The 19905-nt window shown below is 35.6% G+C and overlaps 1 protein-coding gene across 3 annotated transcripts in view; it reads left to right on the plus strand.

Annotated features, from left to right (window-relative positions):
• The window catches only part of glra4a (glycine receptor, alpha 4a), a 271453-nt gene that overhangs the window by 238792 nt on the left and 12756 nt on the right, over positions 1–19905 (plus strand). For 2 of the 3 annotated variants that reach the window (XM_039766014.1, XM_039766016.1), the window contains exon 9: positions 19006–19074. The exons of the other annotated variant lie outside the window; for it this stretch is intronic. In XM_039766014.1, the coding sequence (XP_039621948.1) occupies positions 19006–19074 (69 nt within the window). The remainder of the gene's footprint in view (positions 1–19005; positions 19075–19905) is intronic. 3 annotated transcript variants of the gene reach the window in all.

Below are 19905 nucleotides of genomic sequence, written 5' to 3' on the forward strand. Positions count from 1 at the left end.
ACTTGGTGTGTGATCAGGCCATTTCTTTGTCCAATAATTCATCTCCAAGTAACTCAGGGTACCGTGATCTCTATGACAATAGACACATACTTTTGTGTGAATGCTATTATAATTTTATTATTTTATTACTTTGCTATTAATATAATTACCTTTTATATGTTATTTTATTACTGAAGAACAACAGTGAGATTTTTAATGTTAATGTAATTTGCTAACAGTTAAGATTTGTTGTAATATACTGTACCACATATACTACTTTTGTTAAGTGAAGGTGTATTTAATGTATCTCCCTGAATGACTGACAACTAATGTTTTTAAGCAACAATCTGAACACAAAACAAACCCTCTAAAACGTGTAAAACATATCCACATGTATCCACTTAAAAGGTACAGAGTATACTTCAGTTTTCTTTCAGCTTTGATATTTTATACTTGTTATATTTGTAGACTAGGGTGATTCTAACTCATCACTTCCAATTTTCTTCCTAAAGTCATTTACATATTTTAGACGGTCTCTGTTTTTCTGTCAGGGCGGCACGATGGCGCAGTGGGTAGCACTGCTGCCTCGCAGTCAGGAGACCCGGGTTCGTTCACCGGGTCCTCTCTGTGTGGAGTTTGCATGTTCTCCCCATGTCTGCGTGGGTTTCCTCCCACAGTGCAAAGACCTGCAGGTTAGGTGCATTGGCGATTCTAAATTGTCCCTGGTGTGTGTGTGCCCTGCGGTGCGCTGGTGCCTTGTCTGGGGTTTGTTTCCTGCCTTGCGCCCTGTGTTGGCCGGGATTGGCTCCAGCAGATCCCCGTGACCCTGTAGTTAGAATATAGTTGGTTGGATAATGGATGGATGTATTTTTTTCTGTCATATAGATCCAGGAAACATTCTTCCATCTTTTTGAACATTTACTTAATTAACAACTTAAAATACTTTTTCCAACTATTATTAATTTTTTTGCTTATTTATTCACATCTTGAAATTGCACCCATATTTAAAAAGTGCGTACCCAATGAATTTTTACTTTCTTGTAAACATTTCTAGTGCTTTACTTGTACTTTTATTATTTTTTAAGAGTTTATAGAAACAACAATATACTTATTCTAACAATACTGATTTTCTGACTGTAAAAGTTAGAATGATGATTTGTTCAAACTCACTAATGAAAAGAAACAGATGACTTAAAGATCCAACAAACTTAAAACAAAGGTAGGCAGAATTAAAAACCAAGCACAGTAAACTTTATAGCCGCTGTGAGGATTAGGACAATTGGAATCTGACACTGCACATTTTGGAAATGTCACTACTGCTACTATTGGAAATCATGATTTATTCAGTCATAACCACAAGACCACTGCTGCAATATCAAATTTGTGCTACTGGTGTGTTTCTAGTCATCATGAAACATGCTGTTCTGGAGATGTTTTACGCTTTGCCAAAATATATTGGAAGAAAAATGTCCAGGTGGACAGGGTTTATAAATTTTATTATTGATTTTGTTTACCTGAAGTGTATTTACCATTCTGTTTGTTACAATGTGAATTGATAGATGTGAACATTATGATCTAAAAGACACTATTACACCACTATATAGGGCAGCACGGTGGAGCAGTGGTAACGCTGCTGCCTTGCTTCCCGGGTCCTCCCTGCGTGGAGTTTGCATGTTTTCCCTGTGTCTGCGTGGGTTCTCCAGTTTCCTCCCACAGTCCAAAACCATGCAGGTTATGTGCATTGGCAACCCTAAATTGTCCCTAGTGTGTGCTTGGTGTGTGGGTGGGTGTGTTTGTGTGTCCTGCGGTGGGCTGGCACCCTGCCCGGGATTTGTTCCTGCTTTGCACCTTGTGCTGGCTGGGATTGGCTCCAGCCGACCCCCGTGACCCTGTGTTAGTATATAGCGTGTTGGATTAACAACTGACTGACTGACCACTATATACAGTAGTTTATTGGGGTAATGGAATCCAAGCTAAACATTACTAGTCATAAATTCAGAGTATTAGAGTTGTTCAAAAGATTGATGGGAGTGTAGGCACTTAATTTTTTCATTTAGATTTTAACTGTATTGTCATTTTGTGCTAAATAGCTACAGACACACATTTTATTTCTAGATTATCTGTGATTTCCTGCCACAGAATGTTTCCAATTTTCTTCATTGTGCCTTTTATTTGTACAGTACTGTTGTTTGCATGACAACTCTCTTCACACTAATCAACAGGGAGGAATACTGCCAAAAATCTGCATTTTTATCTTCCTGAAGTGGTCTTATTAAGTAACTTTTATGACTTCCATTCTACGTCTGGGCTGCTCCTTCATTGAATTTGATTGTTACCTGCAAGAAAATCATATTTTTATGCATTTTAAAACATATTACAAAATTAAATAAAGCAACTGTCAAGGCCATTATAAAAAATTCATACTATGTTTAAACAATACAAACATTACCCTTTAACAAAGAAAATATGGGGTTACTTGTCACAGATTATTACAAAGCATGACAAGAGTTAGCTATTGACTGTAAATGTAGTCATTGTTTTCATTTTGTTTGTATTTTTTGGCAGCCTTGGTAGACTTTCACAAATACATGTTAAGTTGATGGTAGAATATGTTCACTTTCATTAATGGGCTGCCTACGTCTCTCAACTTCAAACACTAATATGAGATCTGGCAAGAGTTAATACCCCTATTTAAAAAAAAATCTTAGTACAAGTTGTAGCTGTACACAGATTCAACATCTGGTTTATCAACAATTCACATTTATTGCAATCTAGTCTTGCAATACTAAATTATACATGATCCAAAGAAAACCTTGCTTGCAACTTACTGTTAGAAAGTAACCATACTCTTAAGCCACTACACACTGTACCATATAATGCAGGGACTTTACCACACTTAATTGGTGGCTATTAATAAAAAATTTAACGCAGAACAATGAAATGTTCTGAATATGAATTTTGTACCATGTGTTATAGAAAACCTCAGTTCATAGTCACAGTAAATGTGTGCTACCCCAACCAAACAGTGGTCCAGAGAGAAAAAAAAAACCCAAAAAACATTTTATACTCACATGCCTCTCCTCTGAAATCAGAATTTATTCAAATAAATAATTTTGTAGAGACCAAGCTACGGCAATTTGTTGCAATTCAGGAGGAAACTGTTGTGGCATTACCATAGTAATAGTAGAACATTTTGAGACTCCTGTGTTTCTGTTCAGTTATTTTTGTTGAAACTCTGCACAAATCTTTATTTCTACCTGGGTTTTGGGACTGGTAGGTCGCTCGGCACATCTTTATTAATAGGCTGATGGTCAGTGTGTAAAATATATCCCATGGCAATCGGAGGTGACCCACTAGCTGAAACTGAAATCTTTCTCTAGTACTATGGAATGCACAATAAATTAGATATGGAGAATATTATTAGCTAGGATATTCATAACATAGGCATACAAATTGCATTATAAAACATTCCAGCATTACATAGATTCTCATGACATATGTAACTGAAACCCCACCTGTCAAAAACTCCTGAGGCTTTGCCTGAGCTGTCTCATTTCCTCCTAAAGTTGAATGCCAACATCATTTAAAGAGCCCACTGATTACTAATCGGCCCCTGTGTACTCCCGCTGACTGCTGCGAACTGAAGTCCTCTCTGTATCGTTGCCATAGGATTGTCCCTGTAACAGGCCTGTTTATCAAAGAACTAAATTTAGAAATAATGCAACTCCTGTGTGAGGTTTCCATTTGTTTCCTATAAAGTCTCAGTTGGGTGACACGGTGGCACAATGGGTAGGGCTGCTGCCTCACAGTTAGGAGACCTGGGATCACTTCCCGGGTCCTCCCTATGTGGAGTTTGCATGTTCTCCCCGTGTCTGTGTGGGTTTCCTCCGGTTTCCTCCCACAGTCCAAAGACATGCAGGTTAGGTGGATTGACGATTCTAAAGTATCTCTAGTGTGTGCGTGCCCTGCGGTTGGTTGGTGCCCTGCCCAGGGTTTACTTCCTGCCTTGCACCCTGTATTTGCTAGGATTGGCTCCAGCAGACCCCTGTGATCCTGTAGTTAGGATATAGCGGGTTGGATAATGGATGGAAAGTCTCAGTTTACTTTTACTTACCCTCCTGTATTAAAAGATGCAGACTGCTGCCCCTCAAACATCTAACTCTGCCCATCCTGCTCCCAAGACTCTCATCTTGCCCTGTCCAGACTGTGAAGCACTCACAGGCCTCCATCTTTCTGTCCTTCCTGTAAAGAGCTCTCTGCACTCTGTTAAAATGTTTTTTTGAAAATTTAGTAATAGACACTGAGTAGTTTATAACATTATGCAACATGACCCATCAGTTTCCTATTCTTGTCATTAGTCTAGAAACGTCCAAAACATCTATTTCTGTTTTCAAAAATGAATATATATTTTGTGACTGTCTTTCTATATATCTGATTAGGGGGGGCCTTTAAATTTGAAGGCGCCTCCGCCTCAAGTGGTTTATGGGGACATCCCCTACATCTGACTGAAAAATTGTGCCAGTAAAATTTTTATTACAAATAAAATAAAAGGTCAAAAACAAGGACAAGGATGATCCTGACAGTCAAAAAGATAATTGTGAAGATGACAAATGCTAAAGAAATAATCAAAACCTAAGTAAAGAATAGAAAACTAATACCAGGAGTCACAAAGAAAATCACACATTATCTCTATGAATGTTCAGCCTCGAATGATCTGGTCACAGTGATGACGTCACCTGGCGCACATTCCAGTTAACCAATGGCATACATTCTTCTTCACTAGGTGACCCTGAGCAAGTCACTTTATGTGATTTTTCTTCATCTGTTAAAAACACAGTCAAGAAGTTAACATATCCTAATGTATATCATATGTCATCTTGGATAAAGGTGTCAGCTAAATTTGTAATAAAAAATGATAATGAAATGTTCCTCATTAATTCCCTATAACATTCACTTCAGCAAATGTTAAACTGTATTAGTTTCTGAAAATCAATTGCACATTAAATACAATGGATAATACAGTGTGTATTAAAAATGTTAATACAAAATGTTCATTTCTATGTATTTTATGCTTAATAATGATCACCATCAAAATGGTTTTAATGTGTTTAAGACAGTAAATCTGAAAATTAACCAGTTTCTCTTTAACTCTCATGTACAATTTCAATTATAAAAACACTTCCAACTCCAATCAACTGTTAAGGTCTGTTTAAAAAATATAATTTTATTAGTTAACAGTCTGCTAGTTCTATACCACTGGTGCCCTGGTGAAAAAGGATCAATATAGCTTCTGTGATTTCTAAGTTTAAGACAAATTAAACTGAACTTTGACTGACATCTGATTAACATCAATGACTTTGATACTTTAACTGCAAAATATATGGAAGTAATGCCCTCTTGGAAACATAGAGCGTGCAGGCACATTTTAACTAATTTTAATTTGTTCTGAAATTTAATTTGTTCTGAAAAATGTCAGAGCAGACAACACAACTTCCATTATGAAGATAATTATTTTTTGCATTATCTTTCAAGCTAATAACAGGAAAAATACCTTGTTTCTGACTTTGGATTTCTTTTTTCCTTTGTGAATATTTCACGGTTTTGATGATTTTCCTTTATTTTATGTGCTGTAATACTTTAGTGATTTGTACATTTATACTAATATAAACTAGGTTCTAGTTTGAAATGTGTACAAAGACATTCTTTTCTCAGAATGTCACTGGAAACACTGCCTTTGAAACAAAATGATTTTGCCTGAGTATAACTTCAAAATTGAAAGCAAAAAGTTTAAACATTTTAAAATCATTTGTAGGTACTTATAAAGCAATTGTGCTTTGAATCTGAATTAGCTGTTTAAACTACATAGACCATACTGCCTGCGTCAGAATTATCAGATGGGTAGTGTTTCTGTTTTCCTTTTGAAGAATATTTGCTGCAATAAATTTTATACAGTATATGCAATGACTCTGTAGCTTGTTTGTTTTGCTGGGCAACAAGCACATATAATATGTAAAGGTCACCCCACCCCAAAAAGTCAATCAGTCACCTGAAACAAGGAAAGCTGCAACACACATAAATCTACATCTAACATGAACAAACATTATTAATATGATATCAGTTGAACTAGTTATATTTCCTTTTGTATCTGACATAAACTCAGTTGTAAGAGAAACTGTAGTTTTTAATCCATAGTGGTATGTAATCCAGAGATGGAGAAAGGAATTGGGAAGGAATAACTTAAAAAAAAAAAGAAGTCCCCTAAATTTGTTCAGTAGAAATGAAGATGTGAGCATGTGCAATTGCATTCTACAATAGGCAAGCCCTTAATGCAAACAGGTGTAGCAGTTGGGGGCGCTATCACTCCCTTGAACCCTCAAGTACCACGCCAAACACCAGGTAAAAGTGCTACAATAATTATTTTTATTATAATAATTAAGTGCACCAAGCACCCTTCACTCTACACTACTGATAAATCAATCACATATACAAAATCACAATAAACCAATCCTCCAACTCCCAGACACATTGCCCTCCTACCACCCAGCTCAGCTCGCCGTCTGGGAGCTCGCACAGTCCTTTTATATTCCCTGACCCGGAAGTGTTCCCAATCCCCAGTCCATGTGATCCTGTATCACTTCCAGGTCAGATAAAAAGTTCTTTTCTTCACCCCGGAAGCCCTTTGCGCTTCCTTTGACAAACTTCCGGGTTATAGGGCAAATAAGGCTCCTCAATCCTCCCTAGAGCGGCTTCTGGTGGCCCCCACGGTATCCAGCAGGGCTGTCCATAAAAACTATAATGTCCATGAGGCTCTGCTGGAATTCAAAGACCTTCCATGCCACTGGAAGGGCTCCAACTGGCAGCCTGGGGGTATTGGCTGGGATACAAAGCCGGCCATGGACCACACAGGATAGATTAGATGTCCAGTGAAACAATATTATTTCACAATGTCGGAGATTGCAAAGATCTTCCTTTTGAGAGTAATCAGGAATATCAGCAAAGCTGATACACTGGACTGAACTAAAATCAAAATCATGAAACAACATTAGTCAAAGTCAACCATGCATCAACAGTTTTCTTTACCTGCTTATACAAGGAAGGGTTTCCTGGAGCCTATCACAGCAATCAAAGGGCACAAGGCAGGAACAACATCTTGACAGAGTGCCAGTCTATCGCAGGGCAATCACACGCCCACTAGGGCCAATTTAGCAACACCAATTCGCCCAGCTTGCATGTTTTTGAACTGTCCGAGGAAAGTGGAGCATCCAGAGGAAATCAACCTGAATAAATCAGAAAACATATAAACTCCATAAAGCTAACACTTTGGACATAAACCCCTGTCTCTTTACTGTGAGGCAGAAATTCTGCCACTGTGACACCATTCCACCCTAGTCAAAATCATATTTCCTTTAACTATTTGTTTTATTTTTTTCTTTGCTTGTTTGTTTCTTCCTTTCTGTTGTTTACATGCTTGTCTCTAACAAAGTTTTTCCTTTGAGTAGTCAAACTTTGGATGCTTTCATGTGGATGGTACCTTCCTTTATGCTGCAATCACAGTCTAGCAACATGCTGTATTCATAGCCACAACAGAGAAGTGTGAGCTGGAAAACATGGAGAACAGTAAAACTGAGTAAAAGTAGCAAACAATAACATATTAAGAAGAAAGTAAAAGCATTAGAAATTAGATATCAATATGTTTCTGATAATGATGTTAGTGATAAAATTGCTTAAAGTTAATAACAAATGGGAATAAAAAATGAATACACACAAGAAGATAATGAAATATGCATTTCTGAGATGTACAGGTTTGGTCCCTATAAGCTCCCGTCCTCCTATATTTAAATTAATTAGGTCCTAATCTTGTAGAAGCAGACGTATAAGAAGACAACCATGAATGAATTTGGCTTAAATGTGGGTGGGAACAATTAGACGGCTTACTGAGTGTCAGATTTTTAAACCAACCCAAAGCTTCATGAAGGAGAGGAAATGATGTAAACAGCAAAGAGGAATTGTCCAATCGAAAGCAAGCCTGTAGTTACAATGGATAAGGCCAACAAATCTCCTAAAATAAACATTTTAAACATTTAATTGCATAATGTGTGTGCAGAGAACATCTTACATTTGTTAAAATGAACATAACCTGTTGCAAGTTGAAAAAACATTCTGCACAACCAGATTAGATTTTGGCATTTAAAAACTTCACTGAGCTAGCAGTAAAAGTAAATGCTGTCTTACTGTTCGCTTTAAGTGCGCTCTGTCACTCACGATTACGTTACAGTCTTAGTCAGTGTGAAGTTCAAAGAGTTAGAACATGAGAACAATCTAGATGAGAACAGAACATTCAGAGCAACAAAGTTCACCAGTCCTATTCACTTAATTCATCTAAAACAACATCATGTCTAGTTTTGAAAGTCCCTGTCTACCACACTACTTGGTAGCTTATTCCAAATGTGTATGGTTCTCTGTATAAAGAAAAAACTTCCAAATGTTTGTGCAAAATTTACCCTTAAGTTTCCAACTGTGTCCCCATGTTCTTAATGAACTTATTTTAAAGTAACAGTCTCGATCCACTGTCCTAATTTCCTTTATAATTTTAAAAATTTCAATCATGTCACCTCCTAATCTTCTTTTGCTTAAACTAAAAAGGCTCAGCTTTTTTAATCTTTCCTCATAGCTCATCCCCTGTAGTCCTGGAATCAGCTTAGTTGCTCTTCTCTGGACCTTTTCTAGCGCTGCTGTGTCCTTTTTGTAGCCTGGAGACCAAAACTGCACACAATATTCCAGATGAGGCCTCACCAGTGCATTAAAAAGATTGAGCTTAACCTCCTTGGACTTGTACTCCACACATTGTGCTATATAACCTGACATTCTGTTTGTTTTCTTAATGGCTTCTGAACACTGTCTGCAAGTTGATAGCGTAGAGTCCACTATGACTTCTACATCCTTCTCATAAAGTATACTCTCGATTTTCAGACCTCCCATTGTGTTTTCAAAACCTCCCATTGTGTATTCACTTGGCGGCTCTGCATTATATTGTAGCGACCCGTGGTCGAGTCTTGAAGTTTTAAAGCTGAACTCTGCTGTGCACCTCTCCCAAGCTGTCGGCTAGCGGATTGCCAGCGTTATGCACGCAGCTGTACCCAGCTCTTTAAGTAGCGAGCACTCGTGTCCCATACACCGCACGACTACGAGTGTCTCGGCATTAATTGCTTAGACGAAATCTTAGCAATAAATACAGCTCTGTCCTGTTGTATCCTTTTATTCACAGATAGACAGTAAACAAAGCTCAATCTCATCCGCTTAACCACTGCCAAGGTCAACAGCAAAACGACATTTCTTAACGGCGGTATCTATTTACATTTTACAACCCGGACGGCGATATCCCAACCCACCCCACCGGGCTGAGCACAAACACATATAACATTTACAACAGGAAAGACAATTACGAACTTAGTTAATCTTTACACAACAATAAGCTCTCACATAAATTTCCCATAAATTCCCCACAACTATTTACATAATTTACCCACAAGGCGTCACTCCGCCAGCGCTGACTGCCGGGTTGCTACAATATATTCATTCAAACTAAACATTGTACTGTCACACCCAGTTTATTGAACTTCCATTAAGTGCATTAATAACATAGAGCCACAGGAGATGCAAATTTCGGTATTCAGACAACCTGAAACAGTAAATGTGCCTAACAACATTGACACCACTCCAACAGAACCACAGAAAAGTTCAGATCATTTTCGATGCAAGAATCACATCTGGCCCCAAGAGACTATAATTCCTGTTAATGTACAGATAAACTTTAATTGTGACGAATATGCTGTTAAATAAATGTAAACTGTTACATTTATGAAGTAAAACTATTCGATATGATTACACAGTGGGGAGGCTGAAACTTGAAACTACAGCCTATGAGAAAGAGTCATAGTGGACTATGTGTCTTGAAGCAATTGATAAGACTCATAGTATACTGTGCTACATTGCAGGCTGTGTTGAGTACAAGCCAATGGAGGTTTTCCTTAAGCTGTACAACATATTTGTGTAGCTACATCTGAATATTGTGTGTAAAGTTTTGGACTCCGTATTAAAAAAAGTATAACTGCACTAGAGGCAGTCAAGATAAGACAAGCTAATCTTATTTTAGGACTGTTGGGTATGTGATATAATTTAAAATTTTAAAGAGCTGGATATTTCCAGCTTAAACAAGGTGAAATTAAATAGAGACAAACTGGGAATGTTCAGGTTTATGATATGGTGGAGACAAATTGCTAGATTAAAATGAGTTCTTCAATAAGAACATGCAGAGAGATGAAAGTTGATACTCTTCACCCACATGTTAGTAAAATAATGTATGTGAATAAATTATTAAGTAGTGTAGTAAACAGTAGTTCTAAAAATCCTCAAAACCTTCAAATGTCTGCATCTATTTTATGTAGACCGGTAATTTAAATCATCTGGACACCTACTGCTATTATTTTTTACTTTTTCTATTATTTTTTCTTATGTTATATTTCAGCTTACCACATTTCTTTTATTTGGAATCTAATTTTATTTTTTTCATTCTTCCAGATGAATGGTGTAGTGGTTAGTCCTGCTGCCTCATGGATCCAGCGTCTTGGGTTTGAATATTGCACAAGGGTCATTGTCTGTGCAGAGCTTGCCCGTTCTTTTCGTTTTCCCATGGGTTTTTATCCCAAAGATGTATGCTTTACATTAATTGACAATTGTAAAATTGACCCCATGTTAGTGAGTGGCCTCTAAAAGTGACAGGCTTCCCATCCGTGGTTTTTTTTGCCACTGTTTGTGTGGTGCTGCCAGGATAGATTCTGGTCACCTCTGTCCCTGACCTTGATTAAGCGAGTTTAAGATGTTATGGTTATGTTATTGTTTGAGAACATTTAGATTTTAATGGTTTGCTGCAGTTGTTCCCAAAAAGCTTTTAAGTCTTTGTAGTTTTTTATGGTGTTAATTATTAAAATATTTACTGGATTCACTATTATGCCAATTAATCAGAAATTATTTGCCAATTTTAAGCACAGGCCCTTTGAGTATTCATCATCTTAACTAAGTAATTCAGTTGAATATGTGAAGTTTTAAAATTTTCAAAGAACTCAAAAACATTTAAAGAGATGATAGTTGTTGAAGTGTTTTTAGTAATACGAATAATACGTGTGTTCTATCATGAGTGGTGTTCTGGTTAGTGCTGCTACACAGCTTCAGCACTATGTTCAGACTGTGTTTTTCTGTCCCAAGTTCTCCACATTTATCCCAGATCTAAAAAATTTAGACAGATAGTAATTACTGACTTCTTTAAACTAGCTAACTGGAAGTTAACAGGAGCCTCTTACACCGCTCTCTCCTGCCTTTTCCGTAATGCTGTTGGAATAGACTCTGGCTGCACATACATATTGCATTGTAAAAATTGGGTTCAAAAATTGGTGGTTGAATGATGGTACTATACATCATTATTTTAATTTAGAAAAAATTGAAAAGTCAAAATGTGAATGTGTTCTATATGTTGAAATGATCCCAAATGCAGAGATCACTGAGGCTAGATGGATAACCATATCAAAACATAATTTGACAACCTATCCAGGAAAATAAGATTCTAACAGATGAATCATTCACCATAATTAATGTTGTGAAAAAATATATATTTTTTCTGCTCAGCTATCCATCTAATTACAGAAGTGCTTGCATCCATTATTGTTCCCCTCCCTTATTTTATTGACCTTTTTTTTATCTGCATCTTATCTTGCGCCAAGGGGCTAGGAGACCAAAGTGAAAGCATAGAGTCACTGAAGAGAGCCAATGACCTGCCAGGCAGCGAGCAAAACTATGGCACGGTATCCCAGTTCTGCAGCAGCAGCTCCAGGGTAATCTTAACTGTGTGGAACATTTAGTGGTGTCTGGCACATTTGTGTTAGTGGGGAGAGATGTTTCTCAACCCATCACCCCACTTTCACTCCACCCCCATGTAACCGCCTTCGTCTTGCAAGAAAAATAGATAATTGTAACAGTGTGTTGCATTTTACCAGCAAGAAAACGCATGGCCACTGTATCTCTGGAAAACAGGAGAAATGTTTCATTTTTTTGTGTATACAATTTTCTAAATACTATTTTTGCATTTTTAAATCTTGAAAATATTAAATATCCAAGGATCTCAAAAGTCTTATTTTTTAACACTGAAGACCAATATTTAACCAAGGAATTGTGCATTTTCTTTTCTTACATCTCATCTGAAGCATTTCTTAAATAAGAACTGGATCCAGCTCAGTGATGGTTCTTGCCTTGTGCCTGATGGTGCTAGAAGAGGTACTGTACTAGAAAAAGTGGACTCAGAAAACAGATAAATAAAATGGAAAAAAGAACAAAATAAAAAAATATATATTTTTTTAAAAATTCCTATGTAAAACAATATAATTCCATCGATTTCTTTTTCAGTACACTCACAAAATAATGTAAACCCGACTAAATGTAGTATATTGTATAGTATATTTCAATATAACTAATTGGCGCCCTGCCTGGGGTTTGTTTCCTGCCTTGCGCCCTGTGTTGGCTGGGATTGGCTCCAGCAGACCCCCGTGACCCTGTAGTTAGGATATAGCAGGTTGGATAATGGGTGGATAATTGTATAGCGTATCACAAAACACTCAAGTTCATCATAAGTGAATGACTGCATTTCATGAATTAAATAGTACAATCATATACTGAATTGCATAGGGTGAGCTTAGTTATTTAAGGATAAAAAGGCATAATTCTATTTCTTTCTTTTTTTTTTTTAGTCAGTGGTTGAGTAATTATATTTTTAAGTCAGCATTAACCATAGCCCAATAAAATGCATTTTCTGTATTTTAGTGTTTGAACCTCTCATATACTGTAGAATGCATTTTATTTTAATTTTTAACTATAATGATAAGTAGTTTGCATTTCAATCCTTAAGAATTCGGTCTGTCTGCTTCATTCCTTGACAAATCATGCAGGAATGGCTGCTTAGCCTTGTTTACCTAAAGTGGAGTGCCTTAGTGAAAGCATTCAGTTCCTGGTCATTGATCCTGACTGGGATACATATGTCAGTTTTCTCCATGGACTCTGATTAGCATCTCTTTATGGGAAGAAAGCAGGGCACACAATTGTCATTTGGTTTCATCACTCCTGATTTAAAGTTAGGTCTTATAAGTCAGCCATCTCCTCCGTTGCTGAATGTCAAAACACATGTCTGCCTTATTACCAGTTTTAAATCTTTTATCACAAGTTATCTTCTTTGAGTATGACTGCACAAGTAATCTTCTGATTTGTCTGTAATCTTTATTCTTACAGCAGGCAAGGCTTATATTACTCTTCAACATTGTAACTCTAAGTGATGTAAATAATCTAAATCATCTTGCCATTTGGCATTAAAAGATAAAAAGAAAAGAAAACACAAAAAATGAATACATGCTCATAATTAGGGTTCAGCTGACTGCGAAGGCTATTATATTTTATGCACTGCTATGGAAAATGCCTACATAGTATATCTAAGATGCTTTATCTCAGCTCATTATTCTGTCTGTGTTTTACTTGCTTTGATAGGTAATATTTCGTTTTGCTGAATGTGCCACAGTTTTAAAACTCAAACTTGCTGATTTTCAATTGAAATTCTCTTAAAACAGAAAATGTTATGTCATCTAAAAAATAAATCAACACGTTCAGTCAGAAACAAGATATGTCTCTTTGCATATTATATATTTACTTGTAGATACAAAAATCTGGAACGGAAAATAATAATAATTAATAATGGCAATGATATTACATTTTTTGCATTATATTTATTATTTATATAAAATTTATGACTTCAGAACTGCTGTTTTAGTCTACATAAAATACTGAGAATTTCTTATATGAGTGGCCTAATAATGTTTTAGCTGAGAAGTATTTGACAGACATTTTAAATTATAGTCAGTTTATGCAATTTATTACATATTTTTATTTGATATTAATCTTTGTACTCTCTAGTTTTCTATGATGTATGGCCCAAAGTTAGATAGTAACGTTCAGAAGATCTTGTTGAATAAAAACACATGCTCCCAGTTATATAATATTGTAATTTCCTATGAAAGACTATAATCTATTTATTCTACATAAACAAGACTTTCACTTTAGATTATAAAATATTAAAGAAATTGCAAAACTTCAACCATTAAGTATCCAAACTATATCTGTGTATGTTTCTCTGTAAGTACTCTGGTTTTCTTCCTACCTCCCAAAGACATGCATGTTATTGGTAACTCTTGTGTGAGTGAGTGTACGTGTGCATATGAGTGTGCCCTGTTACAGGACGGCGCTCTGTGTTGTGATCATTTCTGTCTTTTGCCCAATACTCCCAGAACAATACCCTGCAACAGTAAATTGAATTAAGTAGGTGTGTTAGAAGAGAAATAAGTGGATAATTATTCTATGAGTATCCTGTTCTAAACCAGTTTAGGCGTAAGAAAATCATTCTCCTGGATATAAATATAATATTAATATTAAAAAAGTAGATATTTCATAAACTTTCTTTTCCTAACCAGTTAAAATACAATTCAATCTTGTACTGTCAATCCTTTGCTTTAAATTATTTGTTCAATTAAAGTATCCAATAGCAATGAATAAAAGTGTCTATTCATTTACATGTATTTGCTTATCAGGGGCTTTTATCCAAAGTGACTTACAATGGAGGTCAACATAATCAAGTAACATTAGTCTGGGCACTGTTTAGAACAAGTGGAGCAGGACAGGTTACCAAAGTTGATCACCACAAGTGAAAAGCTGTAAAGCTAGTATAACAAAAGCAATTATCAATAAACAATTTAACAGTTATCCACAGAGCAAAAGCATTCATTAACAATATGACAGATATTCACAGAACAGTAGGGTTTTCAATTGCTTCGTAAACACATTTACGGGAGTCAGCAGTTCAGATGGCGGTGGACAGCTTGTTCCACCAACTAGGAGGTACAGTACATATGGAAAATGTCTGGTGATATGTAATACCACACAGAAGTGGTATCACCAGATGTTGTTCAATGGCAGACCTGAGTGGGCAAGAAGAAGCATAGCACCTCACCAGTGTTTCTATATACACAGGTGCTGACCCATTAACTACTCTGTAAGCATGCATCAAGAATCTGAACTTAATTTGTGCTGCTACACATCACCAATGTATCAACCTGAAGATGAGAGTGACAAGCAACTATCTTTGGTGGTTGAATACAAGACTGGCTACTACATTTTTGACTATCTGCAGTGGTCTACTGCTAGTAGAGTTGCTGTAATCCATATGTCAAGGACCAGAAATTATGCTGCATATTCAGGCAGATAAGGTCTGATTTTTAATGTTATACAAAGAAACATCTGAAATGTGGTCAGAGAAAGGCAACTGCTCAGCAATCACCACCCAAGGTTGCACACTGACTTGTGACTGACAATGAGCCAAGCTGTACAGAGATGGGGGGTTGAACAGACTGGCAGGCTGCAGTAACAAGAAGTTCTGTCTTTGCCTGGTTGAGCTGTAGAAGGTGCTCCTGCAAGTACTGAAAGAATCAGTGGTTTAATAACAATTAATTTCTTTTAGTGCTTTCTTTGCTGAAGGCAAGGTTTAGAAAATATAAGATATATTTTAATACTGAACCTAATTTTTTCAGATTCACAACACAGCTTTCTATTCACGCTGTTTCCACTTGCACATCTAATAATATATACAACCAAGAATTTTGAATTACATATTACAGCTCATCCACATTTGAATTTAAAACATACCGTAATTGATAACTTGTTATAGTGTGAATTTGCCCCAAATTCAACATTTATTCATTTTTGTTTTCATTTATTTTGAAACCCACTTTGTTCAGTTGAAAATCACAGGTGATTGAAGCATATTCTGGGCATACAGGGCACAGGGCAGGAACCAGCAATGTCTGTGGTGCCAGTCTGTCACAGGATATACTCACTCACTCACTCACTCACGCAATGACTTACACTAGGCAAATTCATAGTTGCTAATTAACCTCACATTTCACTAAACTTCACAGGTTCTGTTCTGTCAATTTATAAAAATAATACAAATTTCATGAAAAATGTTTAAGGTACTAAATACATACAGTATATATAACTGGCCTTGGGAAATAATATCCCAATGAAGTGCAGGCCAGGTTAACTGAGGAGTCTAAGTATGCCTTGGAATGTTTGCATTAAGGAGTGATTCTTACCCTACACACATGCAACCTGTGATTCAGTAATGGTTTCAGTTTATTTTGGTAAGGACAGATGGGTGTACAAGTTAATAAGACTGACACCTTACAAAGGTTTGGTTCTTGCCTTTTGCACCATCCTGCAGAGCTAGATTTCATGCACCACAGCCCAAACTGAATTAAGTGGGTTGGGAACAAGTTAAACTGATGAATCATTTAAAAAGGTTTGTTATGCAGTAAAGTGTCAAATATATTTTTATTCTTACTCAAACTTTAATAATTGAATTTTGTTATTTGATATCAGAGTATTTAATGCAAGTACAGATTACACATTTTAACACCAATACACTTAAATTTACAACAATCAGATAAGAGTTATGAAAATTATTCTTTTTGGTATAAATGCTAAGGTGAAAAACAATTCATACAAATGCTAAGTGTAAAAATTAGAAATTTTTAGAAATAGAGTTCTTTTTAATACAAATCTTTCATCCTATTTTATTGGCAGTTACAATAGTAAAGTTTACATATATATATATATATATATATATATATATATATATATATATATATATATATAAATATATATATATAATTTTTTTATATAAATGTAGTCCAACTAACAGTAATTCTCAATTGTAAAATAACATATTGAGTACTCCTAATTCACAGATGTTGTGGGTCTTAGTGTCACCTTTTACTCACACATTTAATTTGCTTCAGCCTAAGCTTTCCAGCTGTTTGTTCTTCAGCAGATTTTTAGTAATTCCTCAGTCAAAAGCCTAATTTTTGTGGATTTTGTTATGTGAAAATAAAAAATACAAAGGGAGAAGTAGCTGCTAATTTCCATGAAAAATACTTAAAGAAGTAAATGCATACAATACATCTAACTGGCCCTAGTAAATAACGAGATCTCCTAATTGTCGCTACTGTATATATACTCTTTTTAAATAAGCCATTAGATACATATCTCACCAAAAATCACAATGGTGGACTTAAAGCTGGTGTCACATTGTCATGTTTCATATTGTCTTTATGCATACTGTGCATTATCTACAAACTTTATATTTCACTGGCATAAGGCATGATGACATTTTGAATGTATACTTTGTTATCCCTGGGCTTGGAACTCCCTCCATCTTCCGCACGTTTTTGGGGGCAGGTCTATGGCCCTTCACACTCACTATTGGATGCTCCTATAGAGAAACCTTACACATACAAGCGTGCGTACGCACACAGGTGCTCACATGGTGATTTCATAAGTATGACTTGGACATCTTCAGCACATGATCTAAGGTTGTGGTGGCCTTAAATGCCTCAGTAATAATTACTGTATGATTGTCAGCAAACATTTTTACTTTTATATATCTTCATGTAGCTGATGCAGCAATGTTTTTGTCTTGTGGTTTGTTTCCCCCTCTTTCTGCAGGTCTAGAAGCGGACTCTGGTTCATTTATTGTTTATTCTATACGAAAACCCCCCCTTCCCCCTTTACCTCCATCTCTTCCTTCTCTCTCTTCTTTTTCTTTCACTTTTGTCTCCGTGTCCGGTTCGAATCTTAAAAACATCTAAAAATATTTTTTAATAAAGTTTTGGTATCAGGCGTGACGTCAGCAGAAGCTGTAACGCTCCACCTGAGAGAAAAACTGTAAGGCTAGTCGCCAGCATTCAGACATCAATTCTGACTGCTTCACAGCCGAACAGGACACGGTAAAAAAAAAAAAAAAAAAAGAATGTATACTTTGTTTGCGTTTAGCTTGTTTAGCTGGTTTCTTACTTGGGTCTATAGCACTATTAACTCCAAGAATTATATTTAGTGGTTTCCATAGTATAGGTGGTTATTTTTCTTAATGTTCAACAGTTTTTAGGTATTTTTAGAAAAGATCGTCTAAAAGTAGAAACAAGATTGGGCTGGCATGCATATCTGATGTTTTAAAGGAGTATATAACCAAATTTAGACAATCTTAAGATTTACTCAAGTGAATACTGAATTGTTGTACTGTTTTTATTGAGTTTACTAGCTGCTTTTCTCTGAGTTTACTTTTGATTTTATGTGCTGTCTTGATGTATTAGTAATGATTTAGTGGGATCATCACCATAATGACAACAAAAGCAAGTTAAGGCTTGTAGTGGAAGATTAATACTGTAGGTGTATCTGCTGCTGAGAGGCTACCGAGTTACTTCTAGCAACTTCCCTTCTCAGGATGAAGCAGTTTCAGAAAGTGAAAGCTTACAAAATAAACAAAACATACTACTAGTTTTATGTTCCATTTAAGTCATATTCTGTTAGCAAAAGGAAAAACTTGCATTGAAAAGCTACCTAAAGACTTATTGAGGTTCTGGTGGCTTCATGATATGCCAAAGAAGAATCATCAGTTGTTACTATTTCCAGAATTATTCAGTTTTCCTGAAATATTTTTCCATGTAATTGTGTTTAATGTTTTTCCTATGTATGGTATAGTCTTTCTTCAGATACACATCACATATATCATTTCATCATGTTTCATTTGTTATTTACTTTCTTAAGCATTTTTTTCTCATTTCTTTCCTCTCTCATTTTAAACTTTGTTGCTGTGTAATTTAATATACTGCAGAACATCTATATTCATCTTGAATGAAATTGTTGAAACATGCTGGCATTATTTAATGCAAGCATACAACAGTGTATATTTTCTTGCACTGCTCTATCAGTAATGCAAGTGTAGAAATGAAATGTTATTTATTATAGTGCTTTTTGCTAATAGTGAACATCTGTTAAACAAGAAAATCTTCTTTTTCATGCTTCTGCTTATCTTTGTGGCTGTAACAGCAACATCTTTATACTTATGGCCAAGACAGTGCTCCAGTTCCACTGGAAAGAATATTTACTCTCACACAAGTAAGTTAAAATGACTTTTAAATGTCAAAGACTACACATGCAAACTGTAAATATAAGTCAAGTTCTATTAGGCTCCATATTTTGTAGTTATAATATTGTCTCTTGCTCCTCCAGCCACAAAAAATATTAAATGACTGCCAAGTAGCACTGTAATTTACAATGTGCTTTTCCATTGACATGAATAAATATAACAATAAGGTGGTTGTTCATATTTAAATCTTTAGTAATAACTAGAAGGTTATCTGTATATTGATTATGGCAAGTCATGATTAAATTTGAAGCAGCACTATGACTTTTTTTCACAATTTCTCTTTATTTTTGTAAGTAAAACAAGACATCAGGAAAAAGAAGACAAAGTAAATGTGTGGAAAATATAAACCAGAATATCATAAAATATTTTATTCAGATGCAAAGGTTTCTCAAAGTGTTTAGAAGTATTATGAAAAGTATTATAAAATGATAGAGGAAAATAATACTACTTTCAATATGATTAATATAAATTCTGAAAAACATCAAAGGTAACAAAACCATATGAAAATATTTATTAAATTTTGTCATTCTTGATGTTTTAATTAAAAACACATGATTAACAGAAACACCCAGAAAGTTATGAGTAATAGGAATGGTCTGTCTGATCTGAATATAAATGGTGAATTTTATTTGGATTTTTGCTTTAGTCATGTTATTTCTATAAACAACCCAATGTTCAGACACAAGAATGATCCTGAGTTTATGTAAAAAGTAGAGCAAAAGATCAATGACTGGCTTTGTTGTCATGCCTTGTGATCCAAGTATAGAGCGATGCTAAGATGCCAGTTTTCAATAAGTGTT

This window comes from Polypterus senegalus, chromosome 10 (genome assembly GCF_016835505.1).
Source record: "Polypterus senegalus isolate Bchr_013 chromosome 10, ASM1683550v1, whole genome shotgun sequence".
NCBI lineage: Eukaryota > Metazoa > Chordata > Cladistia > Polypteriformes > Polypteridae > Polypterus > Polypterus senegalus.